At 39.3% G+C, this 19,280-nt stretch overlaps 1 protein-coding gene across 1 annotated transcript; it reads right to left on the bottom strand.

Moving 5' to 3' along the window:
* Positions 1-1,905: 1,905 nt before the first annotated feature.
* LOC111058082 (EP300-interacting inhibitor of differentiation 3) lies at positions 1,906-18,880 on the bottom strand. Its single transcript, XM_039426172.1, has 6 exons — positions 18,680-18,880; positions 15,104-15,246; positions 10,391-10,591; positions 6,602-6,800; positions 5,733-5,851; positions 1,906-2,164 (listed from the first exon to the last, which is right to left on the bottom strand). Exons 1-6 carry the CDS (start codon positions 18,759-18,761, stop codon positions 2,132-2,134), a joined length of 777 nt encoding a protein of 258 aa, XP_039282106.1. The 5' UTR covers positions 18,762-18,880; the 3' UTR covers positions 1,906-2,131.
* Positions 18,881-19,280: the final 400 nt, after the last annotated feature.

Raw genomic sequence — 19,280 nt, 5'->3', positions numbered from 1 at the left:
TGTTTTCAAGGCAAAAATAGCACTGGACAATTTCACAACCAATGCTTTTACGTGGATATCCCACTTAACATTTCCCTGCAGGTCAACACCAAGAAATCTAATCTTCTCAGCAGCGCAACATTCCTCTCCTGTTGTTGAGTAAAGAGTATGTGCGAGACTTCCAGAGCCCCCAGTAGAAAATTTGAGATGATGGGTTTTCTTCAAATTTAATTTTAGAAGATTACAGCTGAACCAATGGCTAAGCTGGTTAAGAGCCTGTACTGATTTCCGCTGCACTTCATCATCATCTTCACCCTTCACAATCAAAGTGGTATCATCTGCATAGAGAATGAGGTCAGAGCTAATACTATGAGAGAGGTCATTAATAAAAATATTGAAAAGTACAGGACCCAAGATCGACCCCTGAGGAACCCCACATAGATTTCTTTTCCACTCAGATGTTTCTACCCCGCCACATCCGTTTGTAAGTCTGACTGCCTGAAATCTCCCCGAGAGATATGAATTGAAAATGAAAAACCTGGCTGCTTTTCCCGTAAATCCATAAAATTCTAACTTTTTCAGCAACAATCCATGGTCGACCATGTCGAAGGCCCGGGAGAGGTCACAGAAGAGGCCAATGGCACCCTGAGACCCATCCAGAGCCCTCAACACGCTCGTTACCACATCAAAAATTGCGGACTTTTCGAGAATTTCGAAAAAATTTCGACAATTTCTTAGGGCCGGTTTCCGAACTCAGGATTTAGCCAAGTCCTAGACTTTAAACAGCTGGAGTCAGAAAATTGGCTTTCCAAAACGGGGCGTAGTCGCAGCTTTTATAACAGTAGTCGTAGTTTTTATTTTCTCATTTCTATAATTGGAAGCGTTTTTCCTTGACGAAATTAGACATTCCTAAATAATTCAAAATAGCTGAAACTTTACACTATTTTCTCTTTATTTCATTTTGTTTTCAATTTTCTAGTTTCTCGAAATTTAATTCAAACGTGACTATGACAATGACTGCGACTACGCCCCGTTTTGGAAAGCCAATTATCTGACTCCAGCTGTTTAAATTCTAGGACTTGGCTAAATCCCGAGCTCGGAAACCGGCCCATAGTCTTTTTCATTCAAAATTGGTTAAGACCTTTAATTGAAAGGAATTTTCAAATATTCTCCAACAATTTCAAAATAATGTACCAGGTTGCTATTCTTATCATTTATTTCTGCCAGTTTTTCACTCTAGCTCAAAATGGTCTGAGTTTCTACATTTTCACACACAACCGCAGAAATACAGTAATGATGTACCAAGTTACCATCCTTAGGGTATGATCACATTGGATGCGTGTATGTGCAAGTGCACGTCAAATCATGCATGAGCCGAAACACAAAATCTGGAAAAGCCATTGAAACACGTTATGATTTGTCTGTAGCTGCTCACACTGAACGTAACCAGCAAGTAAAGTTTGAGTGTTTCTTACCAGATTTTGTATTTCATCTTCGCTAGGTCCGAGCGTGCACTTACGCATACACGTATCCAATGTGATCATTGACCGAGCAAAGTGAGGTCTAAGATTCAAGTCGACGGTTTGGCATTTCTCTTAATGTTTAAATTTTTATATGTTGCGCATTTACGGCGAAACGCGGTAATAGATTTTCATGAAATTTGACATGTATGTTCTTTTTTGATTGCGCGTCGACGTATATACAAGGCTTTTGGAAATTTTGCATTTCAAGGATAATATAAAAGGGAAAAGGAGCCTCCTTCATACGCCAATATTTAGAGTAAAAATCAGACTATAGAATTATTCATCATAAATCAGCTGACAAGTGATTACACAGATGTGTGGAGAAGCCAGTCTATTGCTGTATTTCCATAAGGTCTATAGTTTCAATCAGGTACTTGTGGATGAGAAAACTGCGAGAGGTCTACTGTTCACAGAACTACTAGTACCCTAAGACACATCTCTGTAAGTTCTATAGCACAAGATAGCCAATTGAGTTGGAAACAAATAAAATAATGATTTGTTGTAACTCTGAAATAAAGAGATGTGTAAAAAATATACATAGTTTATTACTAAACAATAAAAATTCTTATTACAAAATTGACTTCATCATTAAAAAATTTGATAATTGATTTTCATATCACATAAAGTATTTATTTCAAATTATCCAAGTGCTTGGTTATTTTCTGAAAAAAATACAGAGAAAAATTAGTTTTATTGGCATGATTTTCAATAGACAATTGCTGAGGAATCACAAGTTGAAAATCTGATATAATCAAAAAGCACCACCGCTAAATAAAAATGATATAGATATATTGATCAATGAAATTCACTTTGAACTATGAACATTGGTTGAATAAGAACCATTGCTAATTATATTTATGAGAAATGCTGTAAGTGAGAAGCAATGTACAGAGTGGTGCAGAGGAAACGCATGTTTTTCGAAGCGCTAGTACACGGTGACGGAAGGGGGTATTGACCTGGAACAAATGTTGGCAAACGGCTCATGATATGCCATTTCAGTCGCTATGGAGCGTTGGAACGTACAACATCGCGTGTTCGCTGTCGAGCAGTTTTCAGAAACAATGAATCTGTAGTTACAGTGCAACGCTTTTCCGTCAATATTTTAGAGTAGGACGTCGAGGTGCAATGCCTGATCGAAATACTGTACTCCGATGGGTTGTAGCGTTTAGAAGTACTGGCTCTGTGATGAAAAAGAGACCACCTGGTCTTTCCAGTTCAGTTCGTACTCCGGAAAATGTGGAATATAGATTGTTTCTAAAAAAAAACTGTTCGACAGCAAACACACGATGTTGTACGTTCCAACGCTACATAGCGACTGAAATTGGCCGTCTTTCAACAGTTGTTCCAGGTCAATACCTCCTTCCGTCTCTGAGTACTAGCGGTTCGAAAAACATGCTTTTCTTCTGCACCACTCTGTACTATGTATTCTAGGTACATTGGTTAGAAATTAATCACAAAGTAGGATATACTATCTTACTGCAATCAAAACACAACATTTTTCTAATTCGGCTTCATATTTTACTTTTGCGCTTTTTTTCAATTCAAAATCAAGTTAAAAATGGTCATATTATATTATACTTCAGCTTGAACAGGTTTAGTCATAGAGAAAAGATAGCATAAGAAGATATCCATGGTCGTCCATGTTCCAAATTTCAAGCATATTTTTTGTTAATTCAAGCCAATTACTTACGATTAACTACTTAATTAATTACTTATTATTACTGTTTTGTTGGGGTGAGAGTGTAAGAACGGCACAGTATGAGAGACTATCAGCGTCACATAGCATCTCAGAAAATAACTACTAGGACTATCAGCTTGAGTTAACAGTGACATTTGGAACATAAACGCCCTATACCATGGGATATCTTCTTATGCTATGGTTTAGTACACCATTATTCCCAAACCATTATGGATTTTCGCTTATCTTATACCATCAGGTTCCTATTGCACGAGAAAATAAAAACTAATAAATGATATATTTAGTAGTCAGCTGGTTATTAGAATAAGAAATTACAAAAATATTATCTCTTGCAACAGGGTTCTCTTTCATTTTTATGATTTTTAAATGAAAAAGTGAAAATCATAATGATTTATATTTCTTTTTTTTTTCATCCCACTGACCACCTATGAGGGGTATAAGGATTTGTCAATTATAATCTAAGTCGTCAATCTTTGCATTCTATAATGCAAAAAGAATTCCTCACTGGAATAAGGACAAACCTGCAACAACTCCTCCCTCACCTTAATTCTGAACTTTTCACCTGTAAGAGCTTTTATGCGTGTTGGCAATGAATTATAAAGTCGAATTCCTGCACTCTTTACCCCCCTCTCATACATACCAGTTCGATGAATGTCGTCTCTGAGGTTTTGTCTATATCTGGTATTGTATGAGTGGAACAACTCTCCTGTATTGAACCTATCTTTATTCCTATCAATAAAACAAAGAGCCTCTAAAATATATACACCTGATAGTGGGAGAATCTTTAACTCTTTGAAATAATCTCTACAACTTGCTCTAATAGATTCACCCACCATCACTCTAACTGCCCACTTTTGAATCCTAAATATATGTATTGCCTTTTGAGTTGAATTGCCCCAAAATATAACACCGTATGAAAGAAGAGAATGGAACACAGCAAAATAAACACTTCTAAGCGTTCCTGCATCCAGCAATTTCTTCACGGTTCTAAGAACAAATACTGCTGAGTTTAGTTTGCTTTTTAGCTGGTCTAAATGAGGTCGCCAGGAGAGTTCAGAGTCCAGCACTACTCCAAGTACCTTTGCCTCGTTTGCTGAACCTATGTTTCCATCTCTCGCATCCAATACTGCTTCCCGAGCCGTCCTGAATGGAATCTGCATAGTCTTATTGTAATTTAGTACCAACATATTTGAGGCCAGCCATTCTTCTAGTTTCTGAAGAGCTCTTCTACTTTCAGATTCCATATCATGCTGACTGTTACTTTTCAATAAAATACTTACATCATCAGCGTATAAAACACAGTGTGCTGGCTCAAGGTGTGGTGGCAAGTCGTTAATATATAAAGGACCAAGGACTGATCCCTGAGGGACCCCACTCCTCGCCTGTAACCATTCCGACTGATACACAAAAGAGTGAGACTGTATTTCCACCCGCTGATGTCTCTCATCAAAGTATGATACGAACCACTTGAGAACCTTGCCTTCAAAGCCATATAATTTCATCTTTTTAATAAAATTTCAATGTTTACAAGATCGAAAGCTTTGGAAAGATCGGCAATCAGGCCACATACCCTGGATCCTCCATCCACAGAATTCAGCACTTCATTTATAAAAGAAAAAAGCGCATCACCTGTAGAAGTGCCGGGCCTGAATCCAAACTGTTTAGGGGACAGCAGTTTTAAATTGTTCAAGTACTTTCTTAATCTGTGGAGCACTACGTATTCGAATATCTTTAGAAATACAGGTGGATTGGCAATCGGTCTGTGATTTTCTGGAAGCTTGTGGTTACCTTTCTTATATTAAATGGGGACTACCTTAGAATATTTCAACTTTAACGGTACACAACCGGCTTTCATTGATTCATTAAAGATATAAGTCAGAGGTTCAATTATATGTTCGGCTGTTTGCTTTAATAGATAGTTTGAAATATTGTAGTGATCATAGGATTTTTTATTTTTTAATGATTTAATTATCTTTCTGAGTTCTGTTCTACTTATTGGATCAAATTCTTTCAAGTGGAAAGTGCGCGACTGTCGATGAACACTACTAAATAACTTTAAAAATTCATCTACTTCAGTATATTTACAGATAGATTGTTGTATTTTCAGAGGAGTATTTATAAAATAATTATTCAGTAAATCTGCAGCTTCTTTGCCATCTTTTATAATTCCAGTTTCATTGGCTATGTTTGTTTCTAATGTTGGAGCGGTACTCTTTCCTGTCTCAGTCTTAACTAGTTTCCATTTGCTCTTGTTTGATTTGTAGATTTTTTTATAAATGTACTAGCGGCAATTTTTTTGGCGGCATTCAGGACCTTTCTATAAGTATTTTTATAAATTCTAAAAAAGGATTCTAAGTTAAAGTATTTTATACCTGACGATGTAATTAAGTGAATCATAGTACCTACCGATGATGGCATTTTCAATAACAAGCTCAGTGTCTTCAATCTGTCTCTAGATATCCTAATACCTTGAGTAATCCACGATAAAATAGGTTTTCAAACTTTGAATAGTAAGAAAAGTAGAACATTACCTTCCACTTTTCGTGATCCAATGAAAGAATCATCTGGTTGGATTCTTGCTCATTTTTCTTCCGTCTTCCTTCTTCTCTATCTTCGACCACTGGTTCCACTTTGGGCATACCATCATTACCTGACAATTAAGAAAACATGGTATAGAATTATTCGTTCATTCATTAAAATTAACGATTTTCCAATCGTTGTCTTGTTTGTGCTAACCTAATAAATAAATTGATTAACAGATATTCAAATCATTAAATATGACTGGCAAAGGACAACAGGCTCAGCCTAAAATTCTCTCTCTCTCTCTATCTCTTGGTAAAGAGAATTTATGTAGATGCATCAAATATTATCTTGTATAGTTATTCCAAATTGATTTTTTCATATCATTGTACAGCTCAATAATTATTTTCTTAGTTTATGTTATGTAAATTCATCTAAAACTTTGCTGTATTGTAAGCTATTGTATATAAGTGTAAAAGCCAGTATATATTGTAATCTATAAATAAATAAAGTACTCAAATCAATTAATCAATCTCTTTTGATCAAACAATAAAAAAAAATCAATCTCTCTAGGGTTGTGTGGCAGAGAGGACCTAGAGTCCCAACTCCGCCTTTAATAAAAGCAATTATTCAATTCTCCCCCAATATTTGGTAGATAAAAATGTCCCAAACAATAAGGTTATGTATTCACTTTTCTGTCTGATAAAAATTTTCTCCCTTTTCAATATTCTTGTTATCTCATAATTTATTTTCCCATCTGCAATTTCACTGCCCAAGTACACATCTAGCATTTTTCAAAGGTTCTCCATTCAATTGAATTGAGAACCTTTGTTTATGATTAAGTTTATGTTTGTTTATGATAGACAGGACAAATACTTACTGATATTCAGTTTAGCCATGTCCTCTCGGATGAGGAAGGCGAAGTTGAAGATGTTTTCGACAGTGGTCGGATACGACTGCTTATCGACTACCAACTCGAAAAAGTCGACGGGTCGTTGACGATTGGCACTGAACGATTGGCGCAGAGATTTGTTCAACACACGATACTCCTCCACTTTCTTCGCATCTTCGTTCACCACCTGCATCAACAACAATTAGAAATTTTATCAATCATTCCCAAAGTACTAAAATTATACACCCTGTAGCGTTTCTGTTACCGATAAACATTGAAAATCATAGAGCCCTTTTAAGATTATTTTAATGTAGAGTTGTACAGGGTGTGGCGCAGAGGAACGGGAAATTTTGAAACAACCATAATAAACCAACGAAAATTTTACAAAACATTTTTAATGCTGAAAATGTGTTAGTCAAGAGTGGAAAAATACATTTTCCTACAGTTACCTTGAAAAGTGACGATTCCTGCACTGATTACAGAATGCAAAGATTCACTTTTCCGCTCTAGTGCGGGAAAAATTTTTTCTGCACTCCAGATTTGCAACATGGCAACACAAAATAGTTGGTGGGTTATATGGAGGATTAGTGCACGAAAACAGAAATGAAGTTGGTAAAAATGACTGTGGTTAGATTTAGATAAGAATCATTTCAATGGCTACCCTACATTTATGATAAAATCCCAATCTAGAAATCCAAAACAAGAATAATGTTCATCTAAATCATAATTAAATAATCATCATTTACGAATTATCATCATTAAATAATAAATAATAGTTCTTTCTATTGATAATTATTATTTCAACTCCAAGAAATGAGAAAAGTAGCAAATATACATTATAAAATTCGAATTTTGAGGTTAAATGATTACTGTTCGATATTCATATAAATAAAAATAATAAAAAACATAACAATACTACAATAAATATTCTCTGTTGTCTATCTTATTTTTATAAATATTTTTCAGTTTACTTTGTGCATTTTTCTCGTTAATTTGAGCAAAAGTCTAAATTTCTTAATCGTGTTTCAGTAATTTTTAGCTGGATGAAACAGACTTAGGTACGATTCTTCCCGCTAGGTCGCGCGCTTGTCGGTTCAGCCATCTTGTTATGTTCAGCCATCTTGCATCTCGGTTCAGCCAACAAGCTGTTGGCCTGTATTTTGAATGTGAAGTTTTTGTTCCATCTGTATTTTTTCTGATTCTTGAATGAATAACAATGAGAACTTTGGCTGAGAATTTTCAACTTCAATTGGATTATTAATTTTTAAATGAATTAAAGTTGCTATTAATAGCATCACACACACACACACACACACACACACACACACACACACACACACACACACAAACATTTGATGGATTTCAGCCATCATTTTACCCATAATCATTCAATCAACCACTTCTCATATTCAATGGTAACTGTAGGAAAAATTAAATGTGAAATACGTGCGCAAAGTTCCTCTGCTGCACTCAAGAAGCCATTCCGCCCTCGCCTATTTCTTTCGGTGCAGCAAACTGTTACTTTGCGCACTAGTTGCACAAATAACTATTTTAAAAGCCACTTTTTAAAAATCACATCTGTCAAGTGTTGTCCATTGCGCCTAACACAATTTGTTCAATCGATTTTGAAGACTAAGCATTGTGCGACGCAATGTTGGCGATGTGTTCTCTAATCTGAGTCTTGAGGTCAATAAAATTTCTTGGATTAGTCTGGTACACAACGCTCTTTAGATGTCCCCATAGAAAGAAGTCGCAAACTGAGAGGACTGGAGACCGAGGAGGCCAAGTGACGTTAGCGTTCCTTGAAATTATGCGCTCCCCAAACAAACGTCTCAATGCAGCCATTGACAGATTGGCAGTGTGTGAGGTGGCTCCATCCTGTTCAAACCTGTTCAAACCAGGCTGAATTTCAATATCTGGAAAAGCATGAAGCCATGGAGCAAAAAATGTCTCCAGCATATAAACTTAACGTTGAGATGTGACCGTTACAGTGGAACCATTTTTATCCTCAAAACCCGTGTTATCGGATGGGCACGTTAAACTGTCGGTCCCGGCTGAAGTATGACAGTCGTAAGGCCCATTGACGGCTTAAATTATATATTCAGGCGGTGGGACCTTCCCGCAAGGGACTCCCCACCAACAAAAGCCATACGAATTTACTTTTACTTTATCCTCAAAAAAGTAAGGTCCAATCACCCCACGACGAGACACTGCACACCATACAGTAACTTTGGGGCTGAGTCCCAAATGTCCAAATAAACTAAATGTCCGTTACTACTTGACGTCATGACAACTGCCTCCCACTCCTACGAGACTTACAGGTGTACCAACGGCAACTTCAAAATTTCCCGTTTCTCTGCGCCGCTCTGTATATGAAAATGAAAATACTCTTTATTAGGCGGAGTTAGGACTAGAAAGTCCTTTCTACCACTCAACCTTATATCTTCCATCAATAAATAAACTGAGATTGAATTAAGAAATAATGAATTCAACTCAGTTCTTAATGAATTAAGATTCTTTTTTTTACACAAATGTTTCAAACTTCCAAGTCATTTTCAAGTGTGAATCAAGTTTGTCTATACCGAGTGATATAGGTAATATAAACTTTCGACCATCTCCCACGTAAGTAATGCTTACAAAATTTCTAATAATGAAAGTTTGATATTCATATTTTGGCTCGACTATAGAGGTTCCTCCTCCTACATAGGGAGTCCTGACTATAGTGAGGTACACGTTATAATGTCAGTATATGATCAACATTGGTGTAGCTATCCTTGTCTATCATTCAACAAAGCAGATGACGCTATCCTTTTCTAGGCCCGCAACGTTGCTAGATCGTTTTTAACAATGTAGAAATACAATTAATAAACAAAACTTTCAATGTCTATTATGCAAAATTATTATTTAGTGATTGAAATATATATTTTCTTGAAGAGTAAAATATAATTTATTATTTTAAACAAGAATGAATAGTTGATATTACATCAAATATACCAGTATCAGCTACCAACTATAGAAGGCAGTGGCAAGAAAGAAAATGGACAACGCATTTCTCCTATCTTTCTCCACTGTCAATACAACGTGAACCTCACTATAATTATAGTTTTTTTGTGAAATCGGCCTCAAGATGGATTGAAGCAAAATATTCTTTTCCTACAGTTACCTTGAAAAGTGACCATTCCTGCACTGATTACAGAACGCAAAGAATCACTTTTCCGCTCTAGTGCGGGAAAAAATTTTCTGCACTCCAGATTTGCAACATGGCAACGCAAAATACTTAGTAGGTTATATGGAGCAACAGTGCAGCAAAATCAAAATGAAGTTGGTAACAGTGACTGCTGTGGCTGCTATAGTGAGCAGAGGTGCAACGAAGCACAACGCGCTAATTATTATTCATTATATTATAACCAAGGACAACATTTTTATTCAATTTGACAATAAATTAAGGTTTTTATCAATAATAAAATTACACAGAAAAACATTTGATGGATTCAGGCAATTTTACCCATAATTACCCACTTTTCATATTCAATGGTAACTGTAGGAAAAACTTAATATGAAATACGTGCGCAAAGTTCCTCTGCTGCACTCAAGAAACCATTCCGCCCTCGCCTACGGCTCGGGCGTAAACGTTTCTTTCGGTGCAGCAAACTGTCACTTTGCGCACTAGTTGCACAAATAACTATTCTATCAAAATTCGGAGAGAAAGCATATTTCTGCTAGGCCTGTAGATCTCTTTCATATTAAGTATATGATTTGTGCATTAATATTACTCACACTGTTGGGCATAATCTTCTTGGCCGGTTCCAGTTCGTGTTTCCTGGTCATACGCTGGCGTTTGGCGGCCCTCTCCTCCACCTCGAGCAGCAGCTCAGGCATCTGCCAACATGTGTTCAGATTGCCCGGTGTACGGAACACCGTCGACGCAAACGAGTCCAACTGATCCCAGTCAAAGTATCTCGCTCCTTCAGCTGGTTGCTGTCACAACAAAACAAATCAAATTAAACATATGTTCAAATACAAAATTAAAAAAAATCTGGTGTGGCGCACTCACACAACTTTCCTTGCCGTTATGAAGATTTATCACCTGACGCTAGTGTACACGCGCATCTCAAGTCTACTTACTTTATTATTTTATTTTATTTATTTATTCATTTATTGTATAAAATACTATAATCATAATACAATATTATGACATTGGAGGAAAAACTAGGCTGAGCCTGTACTATTTCTCTCCAAAAATTTAGATAAAATGTTGATGTTGTCCAAAAGATAAGGTTATGTAATCACACACTGCTTCGTCACTTGATTTTCGGTCCAAGAATGATGATTTAAAATTTTGAATTTTGAAGGTTGATTTTATACTCTAAATAAATTACAGAATGTATCACAATAAATTAAAAACTTTAGAAATATTGCACTTATTTAAAAAATTTGAATAAAAAATCAAAAACCTACTCACTATTTGTTATTCACAGCTGAAAACGTTAAGTACAGAACTTCTATATTATTCAAAGATCTGCCAGCTGGTGACAGGACAATAACGCTGGAGACACACGAAGTCTGCTATCTCTTCATAGTGAATGATTTAATAGAATCAACAGTTGCCAACCGTTTGCATTATTGAATAAACACATTTTCTCGAATTTCAAGCTTATTTCCAATTTTAGGTGAAAATGTCACTGAACATTGATTGTAGAGATTTTTATGCTCAATCTTTTCCACTTGAACTTTTTTGTTTAAATTGTATCTGAAGCCTGATAATTGGGAATCTAAAACCAAACTTTGCATTGATGGGGCGGAGCTCCTGAAATTTTTACAGATATGGGACTTGTGGCAGTTGATAGAGCTTATCAATGACTATTTTAGGTATAAATTTGATCAAAATCGTTGTAGCCGTTTTCGAGAAAATCGCAAAAAACTCCTATTTTTGACAACATTTTCGCTATTTCAGCCGCCATCTTAAATTGGATTTGTTCGGAATTGTTCGTGTCGGATCCTTATAGGGGAAGGACCTTAAGTTCCAAATTTCAAGTCTTTCCGTTAATTGGGAGATGAGATATCGTGTACACAGACGCACATACACTCACACACACACACACACACACACACACACACACAATCATGTACACCGTGAGTAGCTTCAGAGGTGGGTAATTGATACCCAGGTGTTGCTCCTGGATGACTTCGCTCAGTCGTAATGTGGGCGGGGAAAGGAGGCAAGTCGAAGTTCCTCTTCCTTCTTCTTTGTGCCTCAGCTGGCGTGAACAGCACCTCCTGGTGCTTCTGACGGCGTGAAGGTCGCTCTCTTCTCTGATGACACCACTTCGAGGTAATTTTGTATTGGCCTTAAGGCCTCGGTTCCGCTCCAGTATAGTAGGAAGAGGAAGGATAGACAGGAGGGACGGCAGACAACGGTTCTCTGTGCCCTGGGGGCGATAGAAGGTTAGGGACGGCAGACAACGGTCCGCTGTGCCCTGGGGAAATGGAAGGATAGGGACGGCAGACAACGGTCCGCTGTGCCCTGGGGAAATGGAAGGATAGGGACGGCAGACGACGGTCCGCTGTGCCCTGGGGAGATGGAAGGATAGGGACGGCAGACAACGGTCCGCTGTGCCCTGGGGAAATGGAAGGATAGGGACGGCAGACAACGGTCCGCTGTGCCTGGGGAAATGGAAGGATAGGGACGGCAGACGACGGTCCGCTGTGCCCTGGGGAGATGGAAGGATAGGGACGGCAGACAACGGTCCGCTGTGCCCTGGGGAAATGGAAGGATAGGGACGGCAGACAACGGTCCGCTGTGCCCTGGGGAAATGGAAGGATAGGGACGGCAGACAACGGTCCGCTGTGCCCTGGGGAAATGGAAGGATAGGGACGGCAGACAACGGTCCGCTGTGCCCTGGGGAAATGGAAGGATAGGGACGGCAGACAACGGTCCGCTGTGCCCTGGGGAAATGGAAGGATGGGACGGCAGACAACGGTCCGCTGTGCCCTGGGGAAATGGAAGGATAGGGACGGCAGACAACGGTCCGCTGTGCCCTGGGGTAATGGAAGGATAGGGACGGCAGACAACGGTCTGCTGTGCCCTGGGGAAATGGAAGGATAGGGACGGCAGACAACGGTCCGCTGTACCCTGGGGAAATTGAAGGATAGGGACGGCAGACAACGGTCCGCTGTGCCCTGGGGAGATGGAGGGATAGGGACGGCAGACAACGGTCCGCTGTGCCCTGGGGAAATGGAAGGATAGGGACTGCAGACAACGGTCCGCTGTGCCCTGGGGAAATTGAAGGATAGGGACGGCAGACAACGGTCCGCTGTGCCCTGGGGAGAGGAGAGGATAGGGACGGCAGACAACGGTCCGCTGTGCCCTGGGGAGAATAGAAAGTTAGGGACGTACGGCAGCCAACGGGCCGCTGTACAAGGACAGGAGGTCAGGGACGTACGGCAGCCAACGGGCCGCTTGTACAGGAGAGGAAGGTTAGGAGGGGAATGCTGTGGTCTGGGGCTCGTCCGGCGTTTAAATACTCTTCTAAAGTGGAGGGGATGGAGATGTGCTGCCACCAGAGGCAGTAAGAATCCTCCCGATGCGCGGAAGATGGTGCGCCATCGGTACCCTCTTTATCTCCGCGGTCAGATAGCTTTGCTGATAGCCGAGCGTCTTTCAATAATATTATTTATTATTTTCTCGTCACAATTTTACTTTGTGACAACACACACACACACACACACACACACACACACAAAACCCCTGTTTTTGACAACATTTTTGCCATTTCAGCCACAATCTTGAATTGCACTTGATCGAAATTGTTCGTGTCGGATCCTTATATTGTATGGACCTTAAGTTCGAAATTTCAAGTCATTCTGTTAATTGGGAGATGAGATATCGTGTACACACAGACACACATACACTCATACACACACACACACACACACATACACACACACACACACACACACACACACACACACACACACACACACACACCACACACACACACACACGTACAGACCAATACCCAAAAACCAATTTTTTGGACTCAGGGGACCTTGAAACGTATAGAAATTTAGAAATTGGGGTACCTTAATTTTTTCGGAAAGCAATACTTTCCTTACCTATGGTAATAGGGCAAGGAAAGTAAAATAAATAATTCAAGTAAAGAGTGGTGCAGAGGAAACGCATGTTTTCCGAACCGCTAGTACTCGGCGATGGGAGGGGGTATCGACCTAGAACAAATGTTGGCAGACGACTCATAGTATGCAATTTCAGTCGCTATGGCACAGTATACATACAGTATGGAAACTTGGCAAGTACCCTGACGCAAAAATACGCCATCTTGTTAGAAAGCGCCGCATTGTAATAGTATTGATGGTAGGTTCGGATCACTTTAATGATCCGGATCAATTGATCTCGTTCACTGCCACGAGCCAATCAGAAGACCAGGATTGGAACTTCCTAAGGTCACGTGACGTGTCTAGTATTTGCGTCATGTTAAAAGCATTGGTTAGATAGGCGTTTGATTACAAGTTTCCATTCTGTACCTATTCTGTGGCTATGGAGCGTTGGAACTTACAGCATCGTATGTTCGCTGTCGAGCAATTGAGAAATGCTGTAAGTGAGAAGCAATGTACAGAGTGGTGCAGAGGAAACGCATGTTTTTCGAACCGCTGGTACTCGGCGATGGGAGGGGGTATCGACCTGGATCAATAGTTTTCAGACGACCCATATTATGCAGTTTAAGTCGCTATGGAGCGTTGGAACTTACAGCATCGTGTGTTCGCTGTCAAGCATTTTTTTTTTTAGAAACAATGAATCTTTAATCAGAGTGCAACGTCTTTTCCGTCAATATTTTAGAGTTGAACGTCGAGGTACAGTTCCTGATCGAAATACTGTACTCAGATAGGATGCATCGTTTGGAAGTACTGGTTCGAATCAGAATATTGACGGAAAAGACGTTGCACTTTGACTACACATTCATTGTTTCTAAAAAACTGCTCGAAAGCGAACACACGATGTTGTACGTTCCAATGCTCCATAGCGACTGAAATTGCATCTGCCAACATTTGTTCTAGGTCAATACCCCATCCCGTCGCCGAGTACTATCAGTTCGGAAAACATGCGTTTCCTCTGCACCATTCTGTATAACTAAGGCCTATAGATAGAGGTAATAATACTAATATCGAGTGACCTGGCTGGCACAGGTCTGGTGTCAACGTTTTCAGGTCGTAACTGATCAATTTCAGGGCCTCTGACATGACCTACCGACCTCTTTTGAGGCAGCCGGGACTGACGACTTGACGTGTCCATCCGAAACAAATAGAGGTCATGACACCAATGTTGATTTTGGAGCGAGACTCAATCACAGTAGAGTCTTGATTAATTGACCTGAACCGGTCGTGGGAAGTTTGAAAAAATAAAAACATGCTGTAAGGTACGTTGAACAGTGAAATCTGTAAATTATTGTAAAAGTTTAATGCTAGAATAATTACCAGTTTATCAGCGAAACTGTAGAGTGAGAAAACAGAAGGCACCACAGCGAAATCGCTCAAAATGCGGTGAAATGCTTCATGACTGGTTTTCGAAACCAGGGACATCAGGTAGCGCTCGTCTGTGCCCACCTCATCGGCTCCTTCTGCAACAAAATTATCAACCAATTACAAATCTTAACGGGTCGCCATCTAGGTGTCACCCTGACAACCTGACACCTGGTCATTTTGGCCATAGGCGACAACCAGTGCCCTCGTAAAAACATACAATTGCCGTCAAGTTGTCACCCGACAACTTGTCACCTACTGGACCGAAGGTGCCAACTTGTCATGACCGTAAACGACAACCTGACACCTCGCACCCTCGCGTCAGAGTTGTCACCTCCTTAGAAAGGGGGCGGCTCACGTCAAACTGTCCCCTCAAAACCGGTTTTAAAAGGGCACATGTTGACGGGGTGTCAAGTTGTCGGGGTGACACCTAGTCGCGTTCCCATCTAAACATACAATTAAATTAATATTATTGAACGAAAATCCAAATTAAATGCTGTAAATCACCCCGAAGACTTCTGCTACTTCAAATATTGACAAAAGAAATTCTGTGAGCTTCAGGAGATTTTTGAAGACCCATTTACTCAGGATGAATTATTATTCCATGAAGGAGTTATGAGAGGACGTCTGACATCTAGATAGAATAGACTAAAATTATTAAGACCACGGCTGTAAAGGCTTCCAGTGGGATCACTACAAGTATACACGTAAATAAGTAACTATACTATTATTGAAATATTCAATTATTGAACTAATTGAAATGCAAAAACTAGGAGCCGGTTTCCGATCTCGGGATTTGGCTAAGTTCTATACTTAAACAGCTGGAGTCAGAAAATAGGATATCCGAAACGGGGCGTAGTCGCAGTCATTGTCATAGTCACGGTGGAATTAAATTACGAAAAACTAGAAAATTGAAGACAAAATAAAATAAAGAGAAAATGGTGTGAAGTTTCAGCTATTTTGAATTATTTAGGAAATAATTCATTTAATCATGGAAACGTTTCCAATTATAGAAATGATAAAATAAAGATTATCATAAAAACTACGACTACGCCCCGTTTCGGAAAGCCAAATTTCTGACTGCAGCTGTTTAAAGTCTAGAACTGCTTAGCTAAATCCCGAGCTCGGAAACCGGCCCTTAGTCTTTTCCTCAGCCTTACCAATAGTCCATGTTTCAGACCCATAGAGAGTTATACTCTAAAATTCAACTCTTAATTAGTCTCTTTCCAACGTTAGACAACTCGAGGGAAAAAACTGGATTTCAATTTTAATATCAAGCGGCTGTATCTTACTATTCCTGTACAAATACAGATATAATAAACACAGCACGAGCTCATAAGATATGAAATGCGCGTAAGTCTGTAAGCAGCTTTGGACTAATACTATTATTGAAATATTCAATTGTTTAACTGATTGAAAATGCAAAAATCTGGTGTGGCGCACTCGCACAACTTTCCTTGCCACTAATTGATCAACTGACGCTAGTGTTCACGCGCATCTCGAGTCTACTATTCAAAGATCTGAGTCAGCTGGTAACAGGACAATAACGCTGCAAACACACGGAGTCTGCTATCTCTTCATAGTGAATGATTTAATAGAATCAACAGTTGCCAACACTTTGCAATTGAATAATCTAATTTTCTCGAACTTCGAGCTTATTCTCAATATTAGGTGAAAATGTTACTGAACATTAATTGTAGAGATTCTCAATCTTTTCCATTCGATTTTTTTCTTGTTTAAATTGTATCTGAAGCCTGATAATTGGGAATCTAAAATCAACTTTGCATAAATGGGACGGAGCTCCTGAAATTTTTACATATATGGGACTTGTGACAGTTGATAGGGCTTATCAATGACTATTTTAGGTATAAATTTAATCAAAATCGTTGGAGCCATTTTTGAGAAAATCGCGAAAACCCCTATTTTTGACAACATTCTCTCCATTTTAGCCGCCATCTTGAATTGCATTTGATCGAAATTGTTCGTGTCGGATCCTTATATTGTAAGGACCTTAAGGACTCCACACCAAGCTCGCCAGTACCGCCGAGGTTGTACCGCTGGTGGTAGTTTTCTCGGCTGAGCACGCCACACCGAAAAACGTCCGCTAGCGGTAGTCTCCGAGTAGTGAGTCTAGTAGTGGGGGGAGGGCGTGACTTCAGCACTCAGCACTGCGCTACCTCTTCGAATCGCCTGCCATGTATTCAGGTTGAGCGCGCCTCACTGAGCTCGCTTTGTCCGCCGTACTACCTCTCAGCGAACTTTTGTTGAATCGCCTAGCAGGCGGTCGTAGGTGGTAGTGCGCCGTACTACCGCCGCGGTAGCGAACTCGGTGTGGCGCGCTCAACCTGAATACATGGCTAGCGATTTTTAAAACTTCGCTAATTATATTGTTCGTGTCGGATCCTTATAGTGTAAGGACCTTAAGTTTCAAATTTCAAGTCATTCCATTAATTGGGAGATGAGATATCGTGTACACAGACGCACATACAGACCAATACCATAGAGAAACAATAGCGTAAGTAGATATCCCATGGTATAGGGAATTTATGTCGCAACATTTACTGTTATCTCAAGCCGATTACTGTCGATTATTGTCAATTTTTACTGTTTTGTTGGGGTGATAGTGTATGAATGGCACAATTTGAGAGACTACCAGCGTCACACAGCTGCATAGGAGAGAACTATGTGAACTATCGGCTTGGGATAACAGTAAAACTGTTAAATTTCTATATGTTTCAAGGTCCCCTGAGTCCAAAAAACTGGTTTTTGCGTATTGGTCTGTATGTGTGCGTGTGTGTGTGTATGAGTGTATGTGCGTCTGTGTACACGATATCTCATCTCCCAATTAACGGAATGACTTGAAATTTGGAACTTAAGGCCCTTTCACAATAAGGATCCGACACGAACAATTTCGATCAAATGCAATTCAAGATGGCGGCTAAAATGGCGAAAATGTTGTCAAAAACAGGGTTTTTCGTGATTTTCTCGGAAACGGCTCCAGCGATTTTGATCAAATTCATACCTAAAATAGTCATCAATAAGCTCTATCAAATGCCACAAGTCCCATATCTGTAAAAATTTCAGGAGCTCCGCCCCATCAATGCAGATAGATTCCCAATTATCAGGCTTCAGATACAATTGAAACAAAAAAAAATCAAGTGGAGTAGATTGATCATGAAAATCTCTACAATTAATGTTCAGTAACATTTTCACCTAAAATTGAAAATAAGCTTCAAATTCGAGAAAATGTGATTATTCAATTGCAAATTATTGTTGATTCTATTAAATCATTCACTATGAAGAAATAGCAGACCTCATGTGTGTCACCAGCGTTATTGCCCTGTCACCAGCTGGCTCAAATCTTTGAATAGTAGACTTGAGATGCGCGGGAACACTAGCGTCAGGTGATCAATTTTCATAACGGCAAGGAAATTTGTATGAGTGCGCAACACCAGATTTTTTTCGGAAAGCAATACTTTCCTTACCTATGGTAATAGAGCAAGGAAAGTAAAAACTGGATTGTTTACTAACCAGATGTTGAAGTAGAAGGTGCTGGCTCGGCTGATTCGGAAAGCAGATTGTATTTGGCCAACACTCCATCCAGAACATCCATACGTTCGGTCTGCGATTCAATGAATGCTGAAACAAGCAAAACAAAGTGCTGATAGTACTAGTAGTTCTGTGAACAGTAGACCTCACGCAGTATTCTCATCCACAAGTACCCGATTGAAACTATAGACCTTATGGAAATACAGAAATAGACTGGCTTCTCCACACATCTGTGTAATCACTTGTCAGCTGATTTATGATGAATAATTCTATAGTCTGATTTTTACTCTAATATTGGCGTATGGAGGAGGCTCATTTTTCCTTTTATATTATCCTTGAAATGCAAAATTTCAAAAAACCTTGTATATACGTCGACGCGCATTAAAAAAGGAACATACCTGTAAAATTTCATGAAAATCTATTACCGCGTTTCGCCGTAAATGCGCAACATATAAACATTTGAACATTCAAACATTTAAACATTAAGAGAAATGCCAAACCGTCAACTTGAATCTTAGACCTCACTTCGCTCGGTCAATAAATTGTAAAGAAATACGACAAGTGTATTATAATCAAAACGTGA

Source organism: Nilaparvata lugens, chromosome 4 (genome assembly GCF_014356525.2).
Source record: "Nilaparvata lugens isolate BPH chromosome 4, ASM1435652v1, whole genome shotgun sequence".
Taxonomy (NCBI): Eukaryota; Metazoa; Arthropoda; class Insecta; order Hemiptera; family Delphacidae; genus Nilaparvata; species Nilaparvata lugens.
This window is presented reverse-complemented; position numbering and strand designations above follow the sequence as displayed.